This window comes from Phaethon aethereus, assembly GCF_964289735.1.
Source record: "Phaethon aethereus genome assembly, chromosome: 5".
NCBI classification, from domain to species: Eukaryota; Metazoa; Chordata; class Aves; order Phaethontiformes; family Phaethontidae; genus Phaethon; species Phaethon aethereus.
Genome location: NC_138579.1, coordinates 46,652,524 through 46,679,349, shown reverse-complemented (window position 1 = coordinate 46,679,349; position 26,826 = coordinate 46,652,524). Strand labels below are relative to the sequence as shown.

Sequence of the window (26,826 nt, the reverse complement as noted above, 5' to 3'; positions counted from 1 at the left end):
GAGTTTGGAAAAGGAGAAGCCTGTAAATACAGCTCTAAAGGGAAGAAGTTCTTGCAGAATGAATGTTAGGGAGGTTACACTCATGAAAAAGAAGAGAGCTGATTTGATTATGGAGATAGTTACATCCAGCACTTAGAATACCGATTTTATTTTTTTCTTTTTTAAAGTAATGGAGTAAGACATAAACACAAACAACCTCTCCTGACCTTGTAGTTGGAAATAAAGCACTATTTTGACAGGGTGTGTAATTAGCTGTTAAAATGACCTACCCTGGAAAGTGGTGGGTTCTCTAATCAATCTGCATCTACCTACTCATGTCTTCAGAACAAGGGTAGGTAGAAGCCTGGAAGACATGTTTTAATTGATTATGGAAGATTGCTCTTTTAATATTTCATAAACCTCTTAATTACACAGATGAAAACATTTCACTGTAGCAAGGTCTCGCCTCTGCTACGGTTTAAAAGATGGGTAGACTGAGGCAATGGGGGTAAATGACATGTCCATTGATTGTGAAGATCAAGTTTAGAAACATGGAAACTTTAGGTCCTTATTCTCTACAGGATGCTGTCAGAGAAATGAATTATTAAAGTTGAAAACTCTGATTGAGCGGGTGCTGCCACTATCAGACACAAAAAGTTATTGTACTTTGGCTTCAGTTTTTTTCACTGGCAAGGGCAGTGCTCTTGCTGTTGCTCTGGACTGCTCCAAGTAAGATACCACAGTCAATTACAGGACAAACTTGTGCAACAGTGGTTTGCTTTGCTCACACCCTTTATGTTCCTGCTTGCGATGCTCCTGGACCACACCAGCGTAGGGGCATCTGGTTGCATCCCAATTGATTCTGCATAGATCTCAGGTATGATTACAGTCTGACATGGTGAAAGCGTGCTTTGTATTTCTGTCTGGAAAGCATGATTGTGCTGATGGGCTTCAGCATGCATAGAACCAATTGTAAAGAGAGATACAGGCATATTGTTCATGTCCATGTAGTCAACTAAATGCTATGTCTGGTTTTAGGTAGGATAAGAGAAACTGTTATGTGGGAGCTGTTGCAATGCATGAGTCTGTGTTCAGTGAACGTGTTGGAACTTCCATGTTCTCAAAGCGGGAATTTTTTGTGAAGAACAGACTGTAGTCTCTGGAGTACCATCTAGTTGCCAGTTAGCATTGCTAATTGAAACACATTCACAGTTTCGCTTACTTTATGCAGGAGTGTGACAAGGGAACAATGCTCAGAATTCAGGCTTGCTTGGGATAAACTATTACACTCCACTCACTAGTGTGTTATTTCCTGGGAGCTGGGATGTACTTTCTTTTGTAGCAAGATTTGATAGCTAGATTTTGAGTGTCGTAGGATGATAATAGTTTTAAGGCAAAATTTGGTATTAAACTTATACCATAAACAAACCTGCATAATTTTTAGCTCATTATAGGCATTTATTATCACTCATCTGCAGCAGTATTTCCTTTTTTTAAGGCAAATCCTTTTTTATTCCTCTTACAGAGCTGAACTGAGGAGTTTTGGTTTAATCTTCTTTTTAGTTGGATTGTTTAAAATATTTTAAACGTATCTCTGCTAGAAATATATTCTGTAGAGCTGCTGGTAGCAAGTTGGTATCAGCTGGAGGCTTAGGAAAAAGAATGTTTAAAAAACTTCTATGCAAGTCTCATCTGTTAATTGTAGCAACTAAAGTGACCAGCATGAAAATGAGTAGAAGAGGTGAGAAGAGCAGCAGGAGAGGTCTGACTTTTTAAAGTGTGTGTTTGTATGTGTTTTCAGAGCTGTAAATTAAAGATAGCATCACGTGGAGTAGAACTGGAATCCTAAGTGCAGACCTCGTGTTTCCTGTGTTCTTTTGGCAGCATGAGGGCAGGCACTCGCTGTGTGTTCCTTTCAATGGGGAGCGGTGGAGCAGTCTGACTTAGCTGAACTGTTTAAAAAGGAAACCAAAGTGGATGAGAATAACAATTGTATGACATGCTATTTTCCAACATTAACATAACTTTTTAAAGCAGTGAACACCTAATTTGAGACTGTATTCCTGTGTGTTTTACCTCCAGTGTTAATTAGTATCTTGAAACACTTCAGTATTAAGGCACATTTTAAATACTCATATTTTCAGAACATGGTAGGAGTTGAGAGTGAATGGGATAATGGACCTTCAACTTTGTCCTGGAAATATTGCCTTTATGTTGCCCAAAAGGGACAGAACTGAATCACAGCTGATAAGATGAACTTGTCCAGTTGCTGCTGTCACCATATCAAGACTAAGTAAGCACAGGGTAGCTGAGTTGTCAGTTCAGCATCTTTTTTCAATTAACATTGGTGAGAAAATATACAGGAGGAGAAACTAGCAGCAGCATTCAGTGTCCTATCTACTTTGTTATAGTACACAAACACCAAGCAAAAGAACAACCAGTAGCAAGCTGTTTTAATAAGTAGCTAAATAATGTTTGTTTCAGTTTATAATAGAGGTTATAATGCAAGTGCTTATTCTAATGTAATAAGCACGCTTTCCAAGTACAAATTAATTCAAAGTTGTAAATAATGCTGAGCCACTTACTGTCCAAGATTTAATTATATTACATCATTACCCTTTTTGGCCTTGTCTGAAAATATGGTCTTGGCAGTGTGTCCACATTAGTTAATCTTGCTCTGCTTTTCCAGGATGGAAGGATATGTGTTCTAGAGCATCTCGGAAGTAAATTCACAGTGCTGTCAGGTAACCTTGCTGTGTTTTTTTTCAGTCCTCGCAGGTATTTCATTCTGTCATCTCAGATGGCTCTGCACCCAGAATACCGGTCTGAGTTGGAAGCTCTTCAAGCTGAGAATGGGGAATCAGTGTTGATCCTAGACAAATGTACAAATCTGTCAGATGGGGTCCCTGCTGTTCGCAAGCGCTGTCACAAGAATCTCGTCTTTGATTACCCTCAAGTGCTTCAGGTAATGCTGTCTCTCCTGTAAACTTCTCTTCCCCGTTGTCACTGTCTTAGCTGTGGAGCTGTTCCTGTTTAGCCCTGGTAGGGTACTTCCTTGTATTTAGTTGATGTGCTGGCTATGTTTTGAAACTGCATAATTTGTTATGTTAACTTGGATATTATATCCTAAATTTACTCTTAATTTTAAGAGGGCCAAGAACTATGTACTTAAACTGATATGCAGACTATGCTGCAGTTTGAAAACACTGCTTATGTATAACAACTTCATGAGATTGGTCATGGTGGTCTTGTAGTAACACATGACAGTGTCATGTAAACTTAAAAAATGATACGAAGATACTGCCAAATCCAGCAGCAATGGGACGAGAAACTTTTGGAGGCCAGACAAAATTGCTCACTTTAAAACTGGGGAAGAACATTGGAATCTACACCCTCCAGAACAACTAGCAAAATGACCTTCAGCAGGCATGAATTTGGAATTGATTTCTCACATATGACAGTCCAGGCCTTGCTAGATGAAGCTTGGAATGGAGGATGGCTTTGTCAACTTGAGGGAAGATTGAAATGAACTTTAAAGAGCTTATGTATGGATTTATTTAGGGGGCAAAAAAGATTGCTGCATTTAAGGAGGGTTGGTCAGGTTATATTTTTTTGTATGCAGCTTAGTAGTTAAACCCTACAAAATTATCTGTATAGATATGACAGACTGAGCTAGAAGACTTGTCAGCATGCAGCTATGAAAACATTTAGGTGAAATGTGTTTCGTGGCCTTGTCCCAACTTCCAGAGGCCTTTTGATGTGTCAGTGAGGATAAAACTAGATAGCGTTCTCAGACCCCTGTGTCTCTTGGCAATTCACTAACAGAGAGGTGCTTTGGCATGCAGTGTGGTGAAGTGAGTTATGCCATAGGCCACTGTGCTCTGTCTGTGGCCACCAGCATATAATCTGTCTTTGAACTTCAGCAAATGATGATAAAATAACAAACAAGCTGAGGAAAGGCAAAGTTTCTACCCCTCCAGTTATGTTTTGTAGGAAATATGTTTAAAATTCCTTGTGGAGGAGAGGGAGAGGGAAGAAAGGGTCACCCTCAGTCCAAAACTTTCAGCCAAAAGGAAAAAAAAAAAAATTGTTTGCTTCTTTAAATACAGGCTAGATTGCTGAAGGGTAGCAAGACAGGGAATCTATATCTATATCTTGCTATATGTGATTTTATAACTCAGAAGAGAGCTGGCACATGCCGAGATTGTTAAAATACTTTCCTTTGCAGAGCCCTGCATCTCCCCTTGGAATGTCTGGCTGATAACAGTGGTGATGCGAGGGGATGTATTTATAGTAACCTTTGTCTAGACAGGAAAAATGGTTATCTGGGCAGATGAGCATGTGTGTCCACATCTGGGCTTTTTTTTTTTTTTTCTCTCCCAGACCTTACTAGAGTGTCTTCCACCTGCTGCTGTGTGACCTAGTGAGTCAGTGGTTAAAATGTGTGTTCGTTCTCTCTCCTCCTTCCATTCTCGCACCCTTCTTTTCCTTCTCTTCCTGTCTGGGAGTGGGGGAAGGGGGACCGTGATCACAGTTCATCCATTCCAGCGCTGCCTTTATAGACTTCCTACTAGACAGGCTCTTGGGCTTCTGGGTTGCTAATGCTTCCTGTTTGCAGTCTTCTCTTGAATGATATTTTCAAGGCTTTTAGTACTTTATGGGTATGAACACAGGTCTTATCATTGCATTAGGAAACAAGTGAAGAGCCAGCACACCCCCTTGTATTTCCTAGTTCCATTTTGATGTCTTTGCTGCCCTGCTGAGCCTCCTGGCTCCTTTTCCTTAGGCCACAGAACACAAGCTGGAAAGATGTTTTCTTATCTGTGGGAGCCCCTGTATCAACTTTATAATTTTTCTTTCTTAGACTTAGGGATAATACTGACTTGGGATTTTTCCTTGCTTTGTGTAGCTGAACTCTACAAGCATTTATTTTGCAATCTTGAATCTGTAGAAAGATTCCTCAGTGGCAGTGAGGACTAAAGTCCCTATTTGCAGCATAGTCAAGAAAGCTTTCTCTGCTGCCGTTTAAACTCATGGCTTTTGGTCTTGTGTGTTGTGGACATGAGTAAAAGGATTATATTCTTCCTTTTTGCAAGAACTTTTTATATCTTTGAAGCTCCCTTTAGCCATCTTCCTCCTGCCCTCAGCCCTTCAGAATAACTAGTATTGATATAGTCCATCTTACCTTGTAGATCATACTTTCAAGGTAAGTAATCATCCTGCTTTTTTACCCCTGGAAGGGCATTACCAGGACTGAACATACTGCTCTGAGTTCTTTTATTACTGTGAAGAGTGAGTGATTCCTTCAGGTCTCCTAGATTGTACTTCTTTTTTGCATTTTAATACAACTTGTGAGTGGTTTGTTTTTTCAACAGCACACCATTGCTGACATGACTACCCTTTCTTTTCCTGTCCTTTTGTAGGAAATGTCCTTTTCTGCAAAGTGCAAAACCTAGCCAGTTACTTCATGCTTTATTTTTGTTATTTTTGTCTAAGTGTTGAACCCTATATGTATCAGTATTTTTTAGTCAATTTATCCATATAATGTCAAACTCATTATCCTTTATGCTTCCTAAGCCTACAAAGTCACAGGTATTGTCAGATCTAATAAGTATGGTCATAATTCTGCTACTCACTTAACTAAGGGACACATTGAATACTGTTGCACCTAGGAAAGATTATTTGGTCCATCGTTGCTTTAGTTGTGAGCACACTAAGTGCTTTATCGTTAAAGTTCTGTAACTGTAATTTATGTAACTATAAAGCCTATGAGGGCTTTATCAAGCCCATGATTTCTTAATTTGCCTATGAAAATGCTATCGAAGATGTCAAATGCCTTTTAAAATTGAAATATGAAATCTATTACTTCTCTGCTAGCCATAGAGCTGGATTGCCCTATAATGGAAGAAAGTTAGGTTAGCTTCATACAGTTTGTGCTCAAGTTCATGTTGATTGTTGCTCATCTTGTTATTCTAAACTTTCAAAATATTTAGCTTACTTTTCCCCTTGAATTTTCTCTACTAAAATGTTGAAATGAAGCCATTAAAATAAAGCATAGAGCAGTCCTGTTAGCTGATTTCTCATCTCTCCACTTATGATGTTTTGAGCCTCTGGAAGGTAAAAGTTACGTCATTATTTTGACTTAGCTAATAATTCAGGATACATTGGTTGTATGGAGCAAGTCTGTTTTCCTTTTCACGTGTTTTTTTAAAAGTGTGAGGGCAGGAAATCATAATGAATGTATACACAGATACACACACACTACAAATCTAACATTTACTTATTTTCCTCATCTATGTGTTGGATACCATTTGTTGACAGGAGTCTACGTTCTGTGTTGTTCTACGTGGAGCCCGTCTGGGACAGGCTGTGCTAAGCGATGTTCTTCAAGCTGGCTGTGTCCCAGTCGTCATTGCTGACTCCTACATTTTACCTTTCTCTGAGGTTCTGGACTGGAAGAGGTCTGTACCCTCACTGTTGTACGTCGAACCACTGTATAAGAGACTTCATTGCATTCAGTGATTTGAATAAAATCTGTGTCATAAGTCAAGCGTACTGGAGGTTACAGGGCATAGAATACAGAGTAAGATACATGCAGTCTTTGTCCTTGATATAATGTGCATCAAAAATAGGAGAGGAAAACAAATGAGGCAAAGATGACAGAGCATTTGGTTATCCTGTAGCCGATCATATTTTTCCTAAAACAGACTTGCTTTATTATCTTGTGCTTCAATTCAGTGAGGACTGGTCTGCATTCAGGCTCCTTTAGGGAAAGTATATGCTAAAATTTGCGTCACATAAGTGCTAAAGTCTCTATATAGTGTCATGATTCCTAAGTTCATCTGAGACTGAAAAGTATAATTATTTTGTAGCTGAGTACACTTTGTTAAGAGTTTAGATGATTTTTCCATGCATGCACTATGCCCAGTTACGTGATCATAGGATAATATGTACAAATATTACTAGCTTGTATGCATAGAATCGTTAAGGTTGGAAAAGACTTCTAAGATCATCAAGTCCAACCATCAACCCAACACCACCATGCCCACTAAAGCACTGTATATGCTATTACTGTTTGGTCACTTAAAAAGCTCAGCTGACAGCAAGTGGCAATACAGAGATGAGTATTCAGGATTTCTGGGTCTCTGTCCCTTACATATTTATTAGATTGTACAGATCAGTCCATGGTTTTTGTGGCATTATCTGTGCGCAGACTGACTGGTGTTGTGAAGGAGCTGCTACAGAATAATTAATTACAATGAGAGAAGACTGCTTCTTTCTGCTAATATCTTCTGAATGTGTCTTATTAGAATAGGACGAGATCTAGGTTGAAGAAGCTGTTGACATCTTTTAATGTAGAACTTCTTTCTTCTCTTCTTACCATTTGTTCTCTGTTTTTTGCTTATAGGGCCTCTGTTGTAATCCCTGAAGAAAAGATGCCTGAAATGTACAGTATTCTGCAAAGCATCCCCCAGCGACAGATTGAAGAGATGCAAAGACAGGTAAAATAATGTACTGTGCTTAAATTGTTTTCCTTTACTTACAGTTGGAGTGCAGGTTCATACGCCTGCCTTACTGTGAAATCTGTTGGAATACAGAAGCATCCATTGTACTCTTATGTTAATATTTTGATTATTTGACCCTCTTCTTTCTTTGTGCTAAGCATATGCATTCACCATTATTTTCCAATGTTGTGTCTTTACCCATCACTGGCGCAGCTAAATGTGTTGAGCAGCAGCTGTTGATCGGGACTACATTACCCATCAGGTCAGGAAGTTAAGAATGCTGCAAATGATTGCAATTGCAGAACACCACTTCAGCAGGCAGACTTCATTTACTCAGAGTGGATTTTCTCCAACCTACTATGTTAATGTCCATGCTGTTGTGAAATACATTACAGGATCTTTAGCATCCACGGTGATCAATGCCTCCCCATGCTGGGTTGCAGCAGATCTCCTGAAATGTGAAATAGAGGTTTTGACTATCTGCTTTTTCATGTAAAGATCATGTGGTGTTTGCCATGAGTCGAGACTGCCAGTTTCTACCGATGGAGTCTACTTTCCACTTTCATTAATTTCACTCTTTCTTAACATCCCCTTTGCTTTCTTAATGCACTCTGGGATGGAAGCTCTCCCTGAATGCAGGTGTATGCTCTTGTATACTAACATAGTTCTGACAAAATGACAGTGTATATTTTTTTTCTCTTTTCTACATAGTATTTAAATTGTATTAAAGAAGAAGTTCAAGAGTCTGTCTTTATCTCAAGGGAAGCTTTGGTTTGTACGTAAGTTTTAATCGCTCAAAATGTGAGGGAAGTATTAAGTCCAAAATGTTTTAAATATTTTAACTAAGTTGACAATGCCTCTGAGAGGGAAATTTCACTTATTTGGTGACTAGAAGAGCTGAGATCATGAACTGTCCAAACTCATGAATGAAGTCTGTGTTGGCTGGGTATATAGTCAGAGGAAATGTCTTCTAGTTTACTCCAGTTGATGCTGATTCCTGTTTATGTTAGCTTTGCTGTTATGTACACTATCATCAACAGTTGCTTCAATTCTAGAGCTCACACATAACGTGCAAGCTCAACAGATGAGGACTGTTAGCCATGTGAGGATTTTCACAAAGTGTGAAGAGTTTTGTTGTCAGATTAGGGGGTAGGATTCAACCACATTGTTCTTTTGGTAGTCGGAATATATAGATTAGATTTTTGTGACTGTGAAGAAGTAAGATGTTAATAGTCACCTTACTGTACCTGAGCATATATTGTTTTAAGGTATGGAGATTTTCCTGATGAGGAACTGAGGCATAGAGAAAGTAAGAACTAGGTATGTAGGGACAAAGTAAACTATCTGATCTCAGGTGACTTTTATAGACGCATGGGATTTCTGTAATTGAATTTCTGCAAGAATTGTGAAGACATGTTTCTGAAATTCCCTTACCCAACTTTAGTGACAAAATCATCTTTTATGTGGTCCTTGTAAAAAGTGAACCAAGGCATGGTTTTTCAGGGTGTAGCCTACAGCACTCTAGTTATTTCTACCTAGACAGTGCTAAAAGCTGCACAGTGTATATTAATACTGGATATATGTGTGGAGAAAATAGACTCTCAGATCCAGCAGTATCTTTTCACACCTGAATTCTGTTGCCAGCTTCACTTCATTCTTTGTACAGAGAGTCTGCAAATATCACAGCAGCCATCAGGGGTCTCCTTTCTCTTTAGTCCCTTCACACAAGTAAACCATTTTGGTGGAGCCTACTGGCAGCACCAACTTGCCACCAGGGATGGCAGGTGAAAAAGTAGGTTTGCTGTTCCAGCTCCTAGAAACATGATTTTGCTTTATTTTCTTTTTTTCTCTGACATGAATGTAGAGATGTTAACACTAGGGATTTTTTCTTAATAAAGCTTTAAAACTGACATTAATATTCTGTTAAAGTGTGCATTGATTTTTCTTGTCCATTTTACTAATATCATAAAATAATCATTTCAGGATAGTGTTCTCCTTCTACAGAGAATGCATTTGTCATTATGGGCAGCTTAAACAGTAATTTTCAAATATGAAATCAGGAAACAATACTAGTTTGTAAGAAAAAAAAAAAAACAACAAACACCCAGCCCCCAAAAAAATCCCCAAAAAGCAAAACCAAACAAATGAAAAAAACCCTAAACATTCACAATGAAACAAACTGACAAAACCTCCTTTAATTCAGATGATGTATAAGTTATCTATATTATCTCTAACTCCATAAAATTAAGTTGAAATGTAAGATATTTTAATACCCAGAATTCAGTTCTAGTCTGTGTCGGGAGTGAATTTTGTTGGATTATAGATGGTTTGCAGTATTCATTGTCATTGGGTCCAAAGCATCACTGAAGATATTGAAAACTGTGATCCTGTTGACCAAAGGTGGGAAGTATGTTTTTCTAAAGCTGCCTCTCACACCTTGATGCCTTTATTGAGGATGTAGTTGTGTGTTTTGGTAGTAAGAGTATCAGGATGAAATCACGAGGTCTGTCTGTCTCTTACCTTTGTGAATTTATTTCTGTCTGCATATTGAGGATATTTAAAGATGTTACGCATACATTTAATGTCCTGTCAGCCTTATTTACAAGGTAAAGTCCCAGTGTAAGCATCTGTGAAATTCCCTTGCTGATACATGGTTCTATGTTCTAGTTATCTGATACAGTGAAAAAGTACTTAGTGACTGATATTGTGTGGACTACCAATTATCTAATTGCTTTTCCTCGTTGATAAATATGTACTAATACTCCACCTGTGCTACAGGTTTTTTTGTTTCCTTCCTCCTCATCAGTCTCACAGCAGGGAGGAGTTGCACACTTTACGTACTGGTTTTTTATTTAAATGCTTTTGGAAAGTATCTTAGGACTTTGTGGCTAGACAAAATGTCTTCCAGTTTTTTTCAGTGTCTTCACTTCAGCAGCAATGTACAGGAATTAATGAATAAAGATTCACAAAATAGGGCTGAAGTGATGATAGGAGAAGAGAGAATTTGAAGTTAGAATTAACCTTTTGAGGAGGCTGGTGCTAAGGGTAGTTCAGAAGCAAAGTGAATTTGTCATAAGTGCTCTATTTTGTTTCTCAGGCAAGGAATTACTAAAATGAAACTCAACTAATGCCCATTTATAGAATGAATCTGCAAATGAACTGGAGTGATTTATACATGTTTTCAGATGTGATCTATAGCAGTTGTTTATTCTGTTTAGCCAGGAAGGGCAATAAAATCCTCAAAATATTCTGGTTTTGCAAGTAACCCATGTTTCTCAATAATACTTAAACAGCTTTCTTTTGCTGTTTCAACTTCAAGGGCTGATAAAACCTGATATACAATATCTTGGGTCTTGTTTTTTGTCAAGTGAAAGAGGACTGACTGAAACTGGTCATGTGGTATGTTTGTTTTTTTCGAGTCCATTCTAGTTTTCACTGAGCATTACTCTTATTGAGACGGAAACAAAGATAGTTAGATCACAATGATCATGTTCGTTCTTGTTTTTACATTGTGAAACACTTGGAGTTTGATACAGCAGTTACAAAAAGATTGGTCTACAACTGATGCTAAAATGAGGGAAAAGGAATCTTTGCAAAGAGCTTTTATCAAAATTAGTATGAAAATTGTTTTATGGTATCTCACTGTTTCCTTTGCAGTTAGGATGTGTTCAGGTTTTATTTCAAAAACTGTTTTTCTTGCACATAAAATTCCACTAGGGGAGACAGTACATTTTTGATAAAGACTTGTGAAACATGCTTTGCTAGTACCTGCCAATTAACGTACTTTTTCAGTAAATTAAGAAACCAGTTGACGTGTTCTGACATGACTGTGGTTGAGATCATCCTTTTCTTAGCCAAACAGAACAAATCCTTGCTCTAAATTTCTTCTGTTTTTTAGTAGGATGAAGCATGCATTCATCATATCTATCAGACTTTCTGGATCTGATAACCTTTGTGGGATTGGAGCTTTGCTGTCCGACTACTTTGGTCTTGACTATGACATAATTCTTATATTTTGTTGGAAAACCTCATAATTAAAACAAATTTTATTGTAAATGTTAGCTTGCCAGTTTTCTTTATTGATTAGGTACTCTTTTTGTGGTATTTTATTGCAGTTGATTCTCTGGAAATCATACATCAAGGTTAAAATACACACCTATATATGTATATATAAATTTTTTTCAAGTTGGAATAGATTGTCTGCTTTTAATGAGTAAAATTTTCTCTATGCTTCATTTTTGCTTTGTTTCTGGAAGTAATTTGAGGCATGCATCTGCTTGAGAAGAGAGGAAGGCTTTTAAAGAGAAATCATTACATTTAGAATATATAAGAACCCGTATTTGAAAATATTTTCATATAGTTTGTACACTGATCATGAGCATCACACAGTACTGTCATGAGGAGGATGAAATACACGTGCTTTAGTTTTGGAGTTGTCAGCTGCTAGGATCTACGGCTGGTATGACCTGGGCTGTAATTTCCTATAATACAACTTTATTTTGCTCAGTTGTTTTGTCAGACAGTAAATGGTATGAACCAGGAAAGAGGTTTATTGGTTTGAACAGAGCTGGAGTGTGGGAAATCAGAATGAATTTCTACTCTCCTGAATTATACCTGATTGTGCTGAGATCTCTGGAGATTAGCCATATTAACTTACGCTTTTATTGTTCAAACTTGCAGAACTTTTTGCCCTCAACAATTCCTGGTTCAGTTTCCTGTCTTTCCTCACAAAAGGGAATAGTTTCTGTGTTCATAGCATAGTCTACACTGTTGTGAAAAATTGCTTCATATTTTTAATACTACATGTACAGCCTATGTCCATGAGAACTGGAGACTAGCATATGATAGCTCTTAAAAACTCCAACATATTGACCATCAAAAAGACCCTCTGCCAATTGAGTTGCTAAAATTAATAGCAGTCTGGGTGAATTGTGCATCTCTGGGATTGCTGTCTTGTCTGTTTTCTACAGTAATGTTGTCATTCTCATTTTCTTTGAAGCTTCCTTGACCATCCCCCTCTCACAAATAGTTCCATATGGAGTCTGAAACACTGGCAGAAGTGCCCAGAGGCAAGTCGATAAGCAGCTTAGCTGCACAGCTACTGATCGAGCAGACTTGATGCTGCATCCTTATGCTTTCATTTTCTCTGCACCACAAACCAGCACCCAGGTAATAGCAGAGTTCTGGAAGTGGAGGGACAAGAAATAAAAGTAAATGTAACAGACCTATATGATAGGGAGTGAAATTTGAAATTTCGTCTTGCTCCTGAAGAAAAGTAAAATAGGTAAAGGAAAAAAAGCAAACCAAAACTTTGCTGGTGTCTGCTTTTCCTATGCCTTGTATAGTTTCCCTCTCAACAGAGTTTTTCTAATGTTTTGCTTTGAAAGCCTGTTAATCTCTAGAAACATATTTCACCACTGTAGTTAATACATAAATGTCTTTAACTTGCACGAAAGTTTTCCTCAACTTATATCTGAGCCTTTGTGCCTTTTTTCCCCTTCTTTTTGTGAGATGAATCTGTCTATCTGAATATACAGACATTTTGTAAATGTTTTTCCTCACTAAATATCAGCATACTTGGAAGTCTTTTAGCACAGATAGGCTCATTAAGGCATGGATCAGAATATGAAAGTACTATGCAATGGGAATAGAAGTTATTCCTCTGTTTGTTTAGGCATTCTTTCTCACTGAACAGATTTTAGGTAAGGAGTTTATTTTCAAAAGAAGGCTTTGTGTGCCTGTTCCTTTTTGACTTTATAACATTCCCCACCTCCCAAAAATAAAACTTTTGAATTAATATCTAGTCTGGAAGACTGGGTGACTTTGTGTGCTCTAATGGTACAAGAATGAAGAGCTAGTGTTCTGGAGTGCAGGAATTCTTTTCATCTTGGTTTCCTGGGGAAACAAGGGTATGATCATATACAATGTGTATGCTGATTTCTCTTCTGATTTCTGCTACTGCCCAATTTCAGCCAAACTGATGGAGAGGTGGAGATGTTGCAGATAGAAATTCTGTAAAATTAGGTAGCTCTGTAGAAGGTGAGCACCCCAGAACAGCATGGCTTTTTAAGGGAAATTATGCAGCTGAAGCTAACAGTAATAGAAAAACCCCTTGCAGTTATCCCTTATGAAGGATTCTGTTTTGGGAAAGGTTTTATTTGGAATTGGCACATCTTAGGCCAAAGAAATTCAGGTACAGCATGATGAAATGGTAAAGTGACAAATGAAATTCAGTGTACAAAGCAAGGAGTATATGCACACTTTAAAACTGTCTTCTTATATGCAGTGATGGCCTCTCAGCTAGCTGTAGTCACTTGGAAAAGAGTTCACAGAGCTGTAATAAATAGTTATGTGAAAATATAAATTCCATGGTTAGTTATGGTCAAAAAAAGTAATATAAAAATTTTTTAGAAAAGAGGTAGAGAACAAAATGGAAAATACTATGCAACTGCATAAATCTGTGGTATATCTGAATCCAGTCCATAGTTACAGTTCTCCCATGTTAAAAAGGATATAATAGAACAAGGGTGATCAAAAGTTTCACAATGAGTGATTAAATAGCCTAACACTTTTAATCTTGAAAATGAATGATTGGGGATAAGACAAGGAGCAAGCATATAATACAGAACTATAAAATAAGACGGTCGTGAAGAAAGTGAATGGATATGACTGTACATTGTTTGATACAATTTCATTTTGATGTTTCCTAGGACTTGTTTTGTTGGGAATCTAAAAAAATAAAAACAGAGATAATCTTTTCCCAGAACTAGGTAGTCTGTGGGACTCACTGCTTCGGCATTTTGTGTGAGTGAAGGGTTTTTATTGGCATAAAGGGTGAATGAAGAAATCCAGAGAAGGAAAATCTGTCAGAGATGAATGCAAAGATATACCCTCTGGCTTAGAAGTTCCTGAGCTGCAGACTTCTGGAAGCTGGAGAGTGCTTTGGGGAAGTGGTGGCTTATGCTTCCTGTGTTTGTGTGTGTGAGTTCCTAAGGTACCTTCTGTGGACCATTGTCAGAGGCAGAATACAGGTCAGACCCGGTGCGGTTGCAGTGATGCAACTCAACACTCAGGTTTGCAAGAGACCTTGGTATTATAATGCTTTGTGGAATAACCTCGTCAGATCATCAGTGTTCTTTTTAAATGCATCTCGACTTCACTGGCTGCCAAATACTTCAGTGAGAGAATATTGACCGTGATACATAGTTTCCTCCTTTGTATGGATGGATAATTCACTTTCCTGAAGCCCCACAAGATACTCACGCAAATAGTGGTCACGCAGCATTCTCGATTTTTTATTAATTAAAGTTTTAGATAATCACAACCTCTTGTCTTCTCAGCCCGTGTGGACAATTAAAAGCTAAAAGCAATGTAAATTCAATTTAAAAAATGTGGACAGAAAACTTGCAGTTGGCAATGTTTGTTCCCACAGTCAGAATACCTGGACAAGCTATTGTGGTTTTTCTAGTGCACGTCCCATGTGCCTCAGCCCTGACCTGAAGAAAAGTTCAGACTCTGGGTCAAACAGAGCTGAAGACACATGCATAAATCAATGACTTGTTTTAGTGCCACGTTAAAACAACATGAGTGGCTGGCTTTTCTGACCCCTCCTCCCTTTCATTTAATGTGCTGCTTTGGCTCTTCTTTAAAGAGGGCTCTGTAGAGTAATTTCAACTCTTATCAGCTTGCTGACAGCTATATGAGCCTTTCTACTGGCTCCAGGCAATCACTGCCAGCGTGTGAAACATCCCATTCTTAGAATGAAATGGTTCTGGATAGAGTTAAAACAAATGGGTGGTGGACTTTTCCAGTGGGTGGTGCAGCTCACATAAGAGATGGGATTTAGTTCTTGTTAGCCAATTAAACAGAACTTCATTTCAGTATCTGGACACTGGAAGCTCTTTGAGCATAGTTAGATTTTACAAGTCCTTTTAATGAGAATATTCAACTTCCAGCTGCAGTTCTTTCCCTGACAAGGGACAGCTTCTGTCTTGGGGTTCTTTAGACTTATCATTATCAAATTTAAACGAACTTTCATCTGTCTGCCATTTGTAGCGTTTTAAGGAGTGCGATTGGAGAGGCTAACCCTGCTTTAATCCTCCCAGAGTGCTTCAGTGGAGCTCTGGGTCCCCCATAAATGTCAGGCCTGGACAACTTGCCATCTTATCAGATGCAGTGAAGTTAGTTCCAGCCCTCTCACCCCTCCCCCAGAGGAAAGATTTGTTGCTGCAAACAGCAAAGGAAGGAGAAAACTTTTTCCTGGCTTACTGCCAGGATCACCAGGGGAGTTGTAGAATCCTTGGCATTTATATATGAGACTTTCATTGCTCCCCGCTCCTCTCCTTCGTTTGTTGTGGAGAGTATCCTTATCCTAGATCTTTTTTCCTGTTGTCTGTCCTGCTCTGTTGCTTTCCAGAATGAAGAAAACTGTTTTCATGCTTGTTGTATTACACAGTGGTCTTTGTGGCATCTCTGAGAGAGCGCTTAGAAATTTGAGAGCAATCAGCACCTCAGTGAATATTTTTCATAGGATGCAGTTGTGCTACCTTTGTATCTGGGTTTGCAGCCTCTGAACAACAAAAGGTTAAACTTCAAGTGTAGGAGGGAGATTATGCTATTTTAAGAGTAGTATTTTTTTGTTTTTAAGATTAGATTTTAAGAGTCTCTATGTTGTTGCATAGTGGATTTTTTGTACTTGCCATTTGCAGATCGCTATACACGACTTGGATAGACTACAGATAAACCCGGATGAACCAAAAGTATTCTGTCATGCACATGAAGCAGTTAGTTGCAGATAAATGGATGATTAAGCATCTCTCCTGGTGTTCCACTCATTTTTTGTTACTCTGTGCTGTCCCACTGGTGCTGCTTAGTCTGTACCACATCACATTTCTTTATCAAATTCACTTGCTCCACTTAGCCCTTCATTATCAAAAGTGTTACAACTTTAACATTTACCTATCTAGTATAAATATACTGCATTGCTGTAGTAATTTGCATGTGAGTGTATTAAATAGTAATAGTAAATATATCTTGCTCTTATATCCATTTCACTGATGAGTGGATAGAGGCAAAAATAACTTGTACAAGGTCAAATCATAATATTAGTAATGGAATTTAGAAGTCCTGGATCCTGTTTTAGTGACTTAATTTAATGTATCTTACAACACAATCCTTGCCTGTAAATTTTGCAGATATATCTGATATATCTAACAGTTTCTTAGATGCCTATATGTAGGAAAATTATATATCTTTGTTACAAATGGAAAAGTGGGCTGTGCCAGGAATATACTTTAATGCCCTTTGGTTTGCAAATGGTGTAACTTGTATCTGGGGCTTGGCTCCTTCCTTTTCCCTCTGCTCCTCTTTTTTTTTTTTTTCATTAGCTGACAACTTCGAATGCTCTTTAGAAATGAAAGTGACACCTGGCATTAGTTGTCTTTGAATACATAGTCTATCCTGGTGGCTTAAATCTGTACAGTTGCTCTGTAGATGAGGATTGTAGAGGGTGTGCATATTCCAGGATACTAATAGTGGAGTAGGGCATCATGGATAGAAGTTGTTAGATTACAGTTAAGCTTAAGAAATACAGTTTCTTGCAACCAGACTCAGCTGGTAATGGAATTCTGGTCCCTGGGGGTCCACAGAATACTTCACCTCGGTGTCTGCCCCCCGCAGCACAGTCTACCATAAAATGCTTCCCAACACTAGTAAACAAAAGCAAAAAATATCGATTTTCCAGTGCCTGTTGAGGCATTGGGTAAAACTTTCCTCAGTCTGGTGATTAGGTTAAGCCTGAGCATAAAGGCAACACCCATTAACCAACTGTCTGAAATGCATCAGTAAGCTAGCAGCACCAAGCCCAGGCTCTGTGCTCTTCCTCTCACTGCTTGTTTTGATTCTGATCTGTTGTGATCTCTGTTTAGTGGCCAGTGCTTCAGGGAATCTCCTGAGACATGAGTTCCATCTGTTGCAGAGGCCATGTTATATATGTATTGAGGGGAGAGGGAGAAACTGCTCCTTCCTCATGTTTTCAATTGTTCAGGTGAAGCAAAAGATTAATACAGAATAAATATGCAGATGCTGGTCAGTGGTGTACTGTCCATCATTTTCAGGGTAGCAAGGACTTCTGTAATAAGCTTTAGCGTTTATCTTTGAGATTACTTCTTTTTTACAAAATTTGGCTTCAAGCAGTAAAGAATATTTCTCTTTAGCATGCTATTTCAGATGTTTGCCAAGAAAAAATAAACAACACTTGTTGATGTCTACCAGCTACTTTGTCCATGTAGTTCTGTGCTGTTCCATTGCAGTGTGACCACCACATAGTATTATTACAACCAGCAATTCTTAATCACCTTATCTATTTCATCAGACAGCCATATAACCATGCACAGTTTGAGTCATGAAGGATGCGGTATTTCTACATAGTTTGAGCTAAGATCAGCTATTTTCAAGGTGTGGAGGAAAAAAGCAGCACCATGTCCTAAACTGAATTTTTCCCGTAGATATGGAAAAAGACCCATGACTGCCAGTCCTTCAGCTTTTATCCTTATAGAAGTCAGTAAGATATATCTGTAGTCAAGCAATGCTGACAGCAAAGTCTGCGGTTAAAGTTGTCCAAGGTTGAGAGCTGTGTGTATGGGGGTATGAGTATGTGTATGTTTATGCTTATATAAAATAGAACTATATAGCTTACAGGAAACTGAGTAAAACATGTCTTCATCAAAAGGGCAAGTTCTTCCTGGTATAGAGCTTAAGCTATGAGGTTGAGGTATGTGCTGATTTTTGACCGCTATAATATGGTGGTAACCCTACCTAGATTTTTTTTCTTGCTTCAAAAAGCTGTCCTTTCATGTGTGTGATTGGCACTGGCCTTGCTTTGTGTTTAGCTTCTCTAATCAAGGGAATTTAAGCTTCTATTCTCCCAGCATTAGTACAGCAGTCATGGGAAATCTCAAACAAGACAGATCTTGTTGCAGCAGTTGACACAAATAAAAGCAGTTGTGCTTTTATTTATTTATTTTTGATGCTAGATGCTGATTAAAAGTTTCCAAGCATCCTTTAGCCATGTTATAAAGCCAACCAGCAGAGAGCAGGGCAGCTGCTGAGGAGGGGAGATGCTGGTGGACATAGGACAAGATCACAGTGGGAAGCATCAGTGTGTGTAACTCAGAAAGCTGGGAAAGGTGTAAACAGATCCCCAATTTATCTGTAGAGTGGGCTCTCCAAACACTGTTTTATTGGCCAGTGGCTCCTGCTTTACTAACCTCTAACCTCTGCAATACTCAGAGGTGCTGCCCACCAGCCAGCCTTGTCTTTGAACCCCCCTTGGCTCCTGCCACCTCAAAGGCTTGCAGTCAGATTCCAGTGTTTTGCTTGGGACCTCAACTCTCAGCAGGATTCCTGCAGCAGGGAAAACTGATCTACCCTGAGAACATAGACATATTTGAAGGCAATACCCCTGGGACTAGAAACCTATCGCTTTCAGTTTCAGGAGCTGTCCATCATTTGTCAAGAAATGTGGCTAAAACGTCCCCCCACGCCCTAACTTGTGGTCATACAGTAGTTGAATGTTCCCTGCAATTACATACACATATTTGTTTTCTATTACTTTATGGACTGCTGTTGAATCAATGGTAGCGTAAATCTGACTCAGTGTAGGTCTGGTTTCATGTGGTTAACAGGATGTGTGCAAAGGACAAACTTATCAAAAAAAGGATGATACAGATCCAAGTAATTTTGACAACTACTCCGGGTAGATGTGCCTGCTCCTTCACAGCAACAGCCTGGTGAAACTGGAGTAATTAGGGAGCCCTACAAACTCCTGGAAACTAGAGGGAGAGAGAGAAGGGGCTGGTTTTTGTGTCTTTACATCATTATCAATGATGATTATGACTATCTGGAAGCCAGAGTAGGATCTACATTACTCTCTTACAGCTGTGTTATTTCTGTGGTGTCAACGCATATCATTTGCCTGTAAAATCGGAAGACAGAGCTGAAAGCTCTTTGGGAGCAAAGGGAATTCAGTAAATGGCAGCCATTTTTACATTACATATTTTTAAAGCTCTAAGTCCTTTATGAAACTTTTCTTTTTTTTCTCATCCTCCTTTCTTTGCTGTCTCTGTCTCTGTGCTTTGCAACAGTATTCCCAGCCACAGCTGAGAACGCGGTGGTTCCTTGCTGCTTGTAGTACCGATACTTATTTGTTGGCTGCATAACTGAAATATATTTTGGCAGTGGATTTGTAAGGTGCCAGGGCAGTAAGTCAGGTTTCCTGGCTGGTGTGATGTTGCCTTCTGCAACAGAGTTGTGAAGCTGACATACTCATTAATCAAAGAAGCAAGTTTAAGGTACAGAAATATATGGAGGAAGGGGAGAATACCAGTCCTAAGTGGTGGTTTTATCTATTCAAATCTTGTGTTCTTGTTATTTTTAAAACTGAGTAACTATCATTAGGATGGGAAATAGTAGAAATCTGTATTTTAGGGGTCAAGATAGTGCAGGATTTCAAAACCATATAAAATGTTACCATTTTATGAGAGAGGATGAGAACTGTTCTGTTAAAAATAGCTTCTTGTATGTCATATATTTGAGCCAGATCTTAAGCAGAACAAGGCTCTTCTTCCTTACAGAAGATGAAAACCTTAAAAAAAACCCCAACAAACCCCAACAAGCAAAACCAAAAAAACATCCCAAACTCTGTCCCCAAATTATCTGGAACTATGGAAGCAAGACTCTAAATGTTAAATTTAACAGATATGTTTCAAAGAACCATTCTCATATATGCATAATATGTGGTGTTATACGTATGGATTACTATAATTGATGTAAGTGATTCTTTTCAAAGCACCAAAGAGGAGAATCTGAGGGAGACTGCAGTGCAAAAATCTTAATATCTGAGCTTGCACTAACATTTTCCTTTACCCTTAGCTCTTATGAGTCAGCATTTGTCAAGTAGTTTACAGCAATAAAACTGAGAGCCAGTAGAACTGAGTTACTCCCAAGTGGCTGGTATCTGAAGAGTAAGACTAGCATTTTGAACTCTGACCTCTGTCCCCTTATGAATCAGCAGCTTCAAAAAGAAAAAAAAAGAAATTTGGGTGGCGGAAATAATTTAGTTTTCACTCTCTGTTGTATCTGAAGTAGGCAAATGTGGTTGTTTCATGGCTGAAATTACTACAGTGGAGAATATTGAGCCAGCTGATTAAATCCACCTAGTGCTTTACTTTCAAAGAGATATTTTTGGAGACTGAATTACAATAAAAACCAGCACCACAAAATGTCTATCTAGAATCTCTTTCTTATTAGGACTGTAATGATAGGAATTGTTTTGCTTGCTCATCCTGGAGGAGTATCTTGTAATTAAGGAATATTCCTCGATAGGCCACTCATAAGTTGTATAAGTTAAATAGATGAATATTTTCAGGGCTTTACTTGGGAATAATGCATAGCTCAGCAACAAGAGTTGAAAGATGGAATGAAAATTCAGAAACAATATTAAACGCATGTTGTTGTGTTCCATTAGAAGCAAACCTTAGTTAAACTGGAAACAACTGTATGTGTCCTGCATTGTTCTACTGCTCATTCCTCTCTTTCCCTTCTGGAGAAATTTCTGGTTTGAGCTTTGGGAAAACTCGATGTTGAATTATGGATTAGTCTTTATCTGAAGTGATCAGACATCCCTAAAAGTGCAATTCCTTGCTACCCCCATTTTTTAGCCTTAAAAATGGCATGCTGATGTTATGAGCATGCCTAAACTACTGCTTTTCTTAGATAGGTCCTTGTTGACAAATAGACACAACACAACCACCTTAGGTCAAATTTGAAAGGTGCTTTAATCTGATCTTCTATAAAACATGAAAATAATTCAGAAAGCTTTTCAGTTTTGGGCAAGTGACATGATTTTACCAGTATTGCATTGATTTAATTGATTAAAATTCCTGATGTAGTAGTCTGTGTGTGGGGACAAGAATCTAATTTTTATGTTCTGATTGTGATTTCTAAAGAGGTTATGTACCCTTTTGAGTAATAGTACTGGCACCCCAAATGTGAGCCAAGTTTTCAGAGCATGGCTCTTACATTTTTACATAGTCTGAAACACATGAATTATTTTTGAAAAATGTACCCTACATTCTGGTTTGTTCTCATTTCAAATCTTCATGCCTCTCCAGGAAAATGAGAGGGCCCTCAGATCATTTTTGAAGATAGGACTTTAAGGGAAAGAAGGATCATGGGCTACAGCTGGTCACTTATTCTGTCTTCTCATGCTCCCTTAGTAAGAGGACAACAGATTGTTCAGGAGATATTTTAAGGTACCAGAGCTCTAAATTTCCCTCTGAACGACGCTATTTTTTTTTTCCCCACTGATTACAGAGAGAAGATAGAGCCAGCCAGCTTTAGGCACACAGAACTTAATTGTGTGATATTGCTAAGGGTCCTAAACCAAATAAGCACTTTTTTAAATTCAAATTTTCATAATTTTCTAGAAACAACAAATTACTGTCTAATTCTTAATAGTATAAAGTCTTCTGAGGTTTTCTCATAAGCCAGCGTAAAGAAACAAAGATAGCAGTGGTTTTACAGCTGTAGGAACAGTAAGGTGGTCCAGAAAGAGGGGGCAGGTTACAATTCATAGGCAGAAAAATGTGGGAATTTGGGGTTATAGAGCTCAGCCTGAACCCAAAATTTGTCTTGGAAGACTTTTTATAAAATGCTTGTTCCTCCAAAAGAGGAACTTAAGCTCTCCTTTCAGTCCCATTTTACCTTGAGGGGGATGGGTAGTTAGGGGGCTTGAGTGCTCAAGCTTGCTGTTTATTATATATCATCAGCTATCCTAATATGCATCTTTAGTATGGGGCAAATATATAATAGTTCAGTTTATCTTGAACTTCAATAGCCTATCTAATCCTACTTCACAATGGAAGGAGGTTAAGGGGGGGTTGCCTGTGACCAATTATAGTAGCTTGCTTGATGGGCAATAACTTGTTAGGTCTCAGTAACTTAAACATTTGATTATATTATGGTATCACATCTAACTTAAGAGCCTGAAGGTCTTAATGGATGAAATTCCATGCCCAGAGCCGTTAGATACACAGCAGAGCTATAGGTATTTCCTGTAATGTCTTTTATATCTCTGCTGAAGGTACACATTTTAGCAAAGGGTTGCCACAGCCAGTTACTTCAGTAGCATGGTTAGCTAAATATTAGTTTTATTAGTTTAAGGTTTCTTTTTACAAATAATAAGAGAGGATAAAGTTAAATTTTTTCTGTTCTTCTATCCACCCCAAAATTTGAAAGGTCTGGAATGGTTAAATCTCACAACATCTCTGTAAGGTGAATATTACACATACTGCTGAGAGGCTGAAGCAGAAGCAAGAAATCAAATGAATGTCAAGCATTTACCTGTAAATAAGTAACAGAACCAGGATTAAAAGTAAGATCGCGAAGTTTCCAGGCCAGTGCTGCTGCAGCAGCTAGACCACGCTGTTTTCTCCCACCAGACTTCCTTAACATAGCTGGTCAGGGAGTAAAAATCAGGAACACGAAGAGCCAGCGAGAAGGGAAAGCATTTAAGTAGAGTCACCCCAGCCAGTGTGAAAATGGTTATATTTCAAGGCCTCATAAACCTTTTCAAGGCATTTTGGAAACACTGAACTCCTGCAGTGGGGCATAATCGTACAGCATCATGGCGCCTGACCTAAAAGTTGAGAGAAGTGGTGGTTTATGGGCAGTTAACTTTTACTACTCTTTTGCAAATCTTGTTTTTTCCCCTTTTGCTAACTTTGCCAACTCCCACCAAATCGTGGGCTGTGAAAAGGCAGGAGGCTAGAAAGTCCCTTTAATGGACTGTTTTCCCCTTGATCTAAATGTTGCAGAAAGTATTCTTTTCCTTGCCGCATGCCCAGTGTTTTTCTTTGCACAAACTAATCAAAAGATTTACATGGATCTGTCTTGCACTCTACACCAGAGCACCATTAGTGGCATTAACACTAGAACTTATAAACATTATATGAATGGACTTTGTAACCTGATGCTATGCTGGCTTGTAAAGAGCTTATAAAGAGATGCTAGGCCCCCAAGTGTGTTTATTTCTAAGGAAAATAACACCTTACCTAAATAAATGTTACTTTCTGTGAGTAGGTTACCATATTGCTGTATGCTGCTGCCTGTCACCTCCTATGAAAATAAATGCAAATGCTTGTGTCACAAGCTCTTGCCTGTACCAGTATGTGCTGAATATTGTCGGTTTAATTTCTTTGTAGTCCACCTGAACAAAATCCTGGAACTGAAAACAAGTGGAATTGAACTTTAGGGTTGGATGCTTGCTTACTTGGCTGAAGGAATGCAAAATCTCCCATACCGTCTACAGTTTTGAGGAAGAAAACTGCACAAAGTTTCTAAACTTTTTCTTCTGCCTTACAGATGATGCTAGTGTTCCTCAAAGTGTGCATATGTATTTGTAGAGATAAATCAATACCCCTACATTATATTAGGCAATTTTAGCCTTTACAGAAAGTGGTGGGTTTTCATGGTCAATCTAATGAGGATGCAGCAGTTGAAACTGGGGTGTGGAGAAAGGAAGAGAAACAAGTTAGAGCTACCTGTTGGCATGGCAGTGTTTGTGACCTTGGTCTACAGAGCTCACTTCTTGGAGAGAGGGGAAGAGTTTGGTCTCAGATTCCTTCAGTCTTTGGCTTTCATGCTGAGGCTGTCTTAGCTTTATAAAATTTTCTGTAGAAGTTGAATTCAGGCAAATTAATTTAATGGGGAATCTATTGCATTATAAGAGATTCCAGTCACTACCATCCCATTGGGCAACCCAATCATGTAATGTATTCCTCATTTTCAGTCAAGTTGTTCTGTACGCTACATTTGACTCTTCCACACGATGGTAAAACTGTTCTAGAAACTGTTATAGAAAGTAATGTTTTTCTGTCTTTAATCCTAGATTTTATATTTATCTAGAAGTTTAGAAGGGGAAGAAAAGCTGTGTTTCTTAAATACCTGTTTGCAGTTCCTGGTAAGCCATACATCCAGAACAAGATTCCATAGGTTAACATATGTTCATCTGTGTCATTTTGGCAGTTGTACAAAGTACATGTTTGATCTCTAGTTACAATTTAGGTTGCCGGTGACCTAAGCAATATTTAGGTGTATACAAAGTTAGCATTCTTTACAGGTCCATGGTCCACATAGTGTGTTTCCTTAGAAAATTCTGAAATCTCATCAAGCAGACTACTAGAGTACTAGAAGTTAATTTCAGTTCAAGTTGAAAGGAATGGTAGTTTGACGATATCATAGTTGTAGCCTGTGTATAATCAATGCTACGTGGAAGACAAGATCTGTAATTATGGATCATTTATTTCAAGATCCTGAAAGGCTTTCAGGTAGCTCTAATTAGTATGTTACAATTGCAATACCTTACAAACATTACTCAGTGTATTAAAGCTACTCTTGAATATATAACCATTAGTCTTCTGAATTCATAGATACGCAAAAGAGAAATGGACAGCTCAGAAAACCTACGTCAGAATACTAAGAAAGTTGGCATAGGAGTCAGGAACAGATCTCTCCCTCTCTCTTTTTTCCATGCCGCCCCCCCTGTCCCCCCACCCCTCGTTGTTGTTGTTTCGCTCTCCTGTATCCCAAACGTGTTCATGGGATTTTCATCCCCCTAGGTATTTGTTACATTCCAACATAAGCTTTTCAACCACACCAAGTAGAGCAGAAATACATTTCAAAAGGCATCGACATACATCTTCCCAATAGAAAACTTTCCCAAAATGTTTAGTAACTTGGCATGCTGAGCAGGAGACACTAGCAAGCCATGTTAATCAGTTCTGCTTTATAAAAGCAAACAAGGTGGGGAGGAAGTAATGAGACCCTGAAACATCTGTTTGGAGACTTTGAATCCCCTTAGAAGGTTTTGAGTTCTGCCTTAAAGAAACACAACTCCAAAAAATTACAACCAACTGTGGGAACATTTTCTAGCTTTTTACAAAAAATTAATTACATAAATGTTAGTCTATAAAAAGTAAATTCCCTTTGCCGCCTTCTCCAGTTTTGCTTCTGGTACAAAGGTGTAATCTTGCCTGATACTGCAAACATTATTTCAGCAAAGAGAAGCTAGATCAGATCCATCCTAGTTTTGACAAAGGAGGAGAAACAGCTTTGATTGTTACAAAGCTAGATAATCATAGATATTACAGTATTAATAAACATCTTAGAGTCAGAACAGTATAGGAATGCTATCACTTAATAAAAATGAAAGTCCTGTGTGTATTTCACACAATTAATAGCTATTTAATTGCTTTATAAAGTTATATTTTAAAAGGCTACATAAAATAATTTATCCTTCCTACTTAGTACTGCTTATAGCAATGATTCTAAACTGTTACCTAATGTGAAAATGAAATGTGAAAGCTGTGTTCTTACTCTTGTTTATTTAAGATACTTTAATAGAGAGGTTCACTGTTCTAGTCAATTTTAATTCTTAATCTTCTGGTTTTCTTTTTAAATCAATTGCTGCTGACTTCTGGATAATACATTTTTCTTAAGAAATGGATCACAGGGAAAGAAATATTTAAGTCTTTGCTTAGCATGTGGTGTTTGCTTTATTTAGTGTCTTTGTGGTATTTTAGGAAGGCAGATATTTTTTCATACCTGTTTATATAATTCTTCTGCTTTTACAGTTGGATGTAATATTCATTTTATTCTGTGTTCTTGGTAATTGGCCTGTTATCCAGCTGTTAAGTCCTAGCAGGGAGAAAGATAAGGAGAGGGAAGTGATTCCATTCTAGAGTGAAACTGCTTGCACTCTCTCTGGATGACAAGCTCCAACAAAGTGGAATTTTTTGATATACTCATCAGTCTCCTGAAGTAGTAAGGCTTATTTATGGTTGCTAATGTTTTCTCACAATGAAAGTAGTGTTCCAGAGAACACTTGTCTCTTTCCTAGTTTGCTTTTTTAAATGTAACATCAATTTTTTTTTTAATCTTAAATATTTAACAGAACTATTCTGAAGAACCTGTTTTACAGCTACCCACAGAGTAGCAACAGGTTTCAGCAACAGGTCTTTAGTTGTGAATCCCATAGCTTACACTCAGAGTAAAGTATAGGTAGAATATACATGAATACGTGCAAGTTTGCTTGGGAATTTGCATTTTCCCTACTTGTAGTCTTTCCTGTACAGTGTTATTTAGCTTAGGAATGCTCCAGTATGAAATGTACACATAGGAATCACTCTGTCTTCTGTTAAAAAGTACTGAGCTGTAGAGTGAGACACACTGGCAACTTGTTAACAACAGCTAAAGGAGAGTTATTTTTGGTTCATCTTAAAGT

At 38.2% G+C, this 26,826-nt stretch overlaps 1 protein-coding gene across 1 annotated transcript in view; it reads left to right on the top strand.

The window, feature by feature from the left end:
- EXT2 (exostosin glycosyltransferase 2) overlaps nucleotides 1–26,826 on the top strand; it is a gene marked incomplete at both ends in the record, with an annotated part of 75,004 nt that overhangs the window by 6,693 nt on the left and 41,485 nt on the right. Inside the window, 3 exons of the mRNA XM_081999960.1 lie at nucleotides 2,749–2,944; nucleotides 6,301–6,440; nucleotides 7,388–7,481. Of these exons, the coding sequence (XP_081856086.1) occupies nucleotides 2,749–2,944; nucleotides 6,301–6,440; nucleotides 7,388–7,481 (430 nt within the window). The remainder of the gene's footprint in view (nucleotides 1–2,748; nucleotides 2,945–6,300; nucleotides 6,441–7,387; nucleotides 7,482–26,826) is intronic.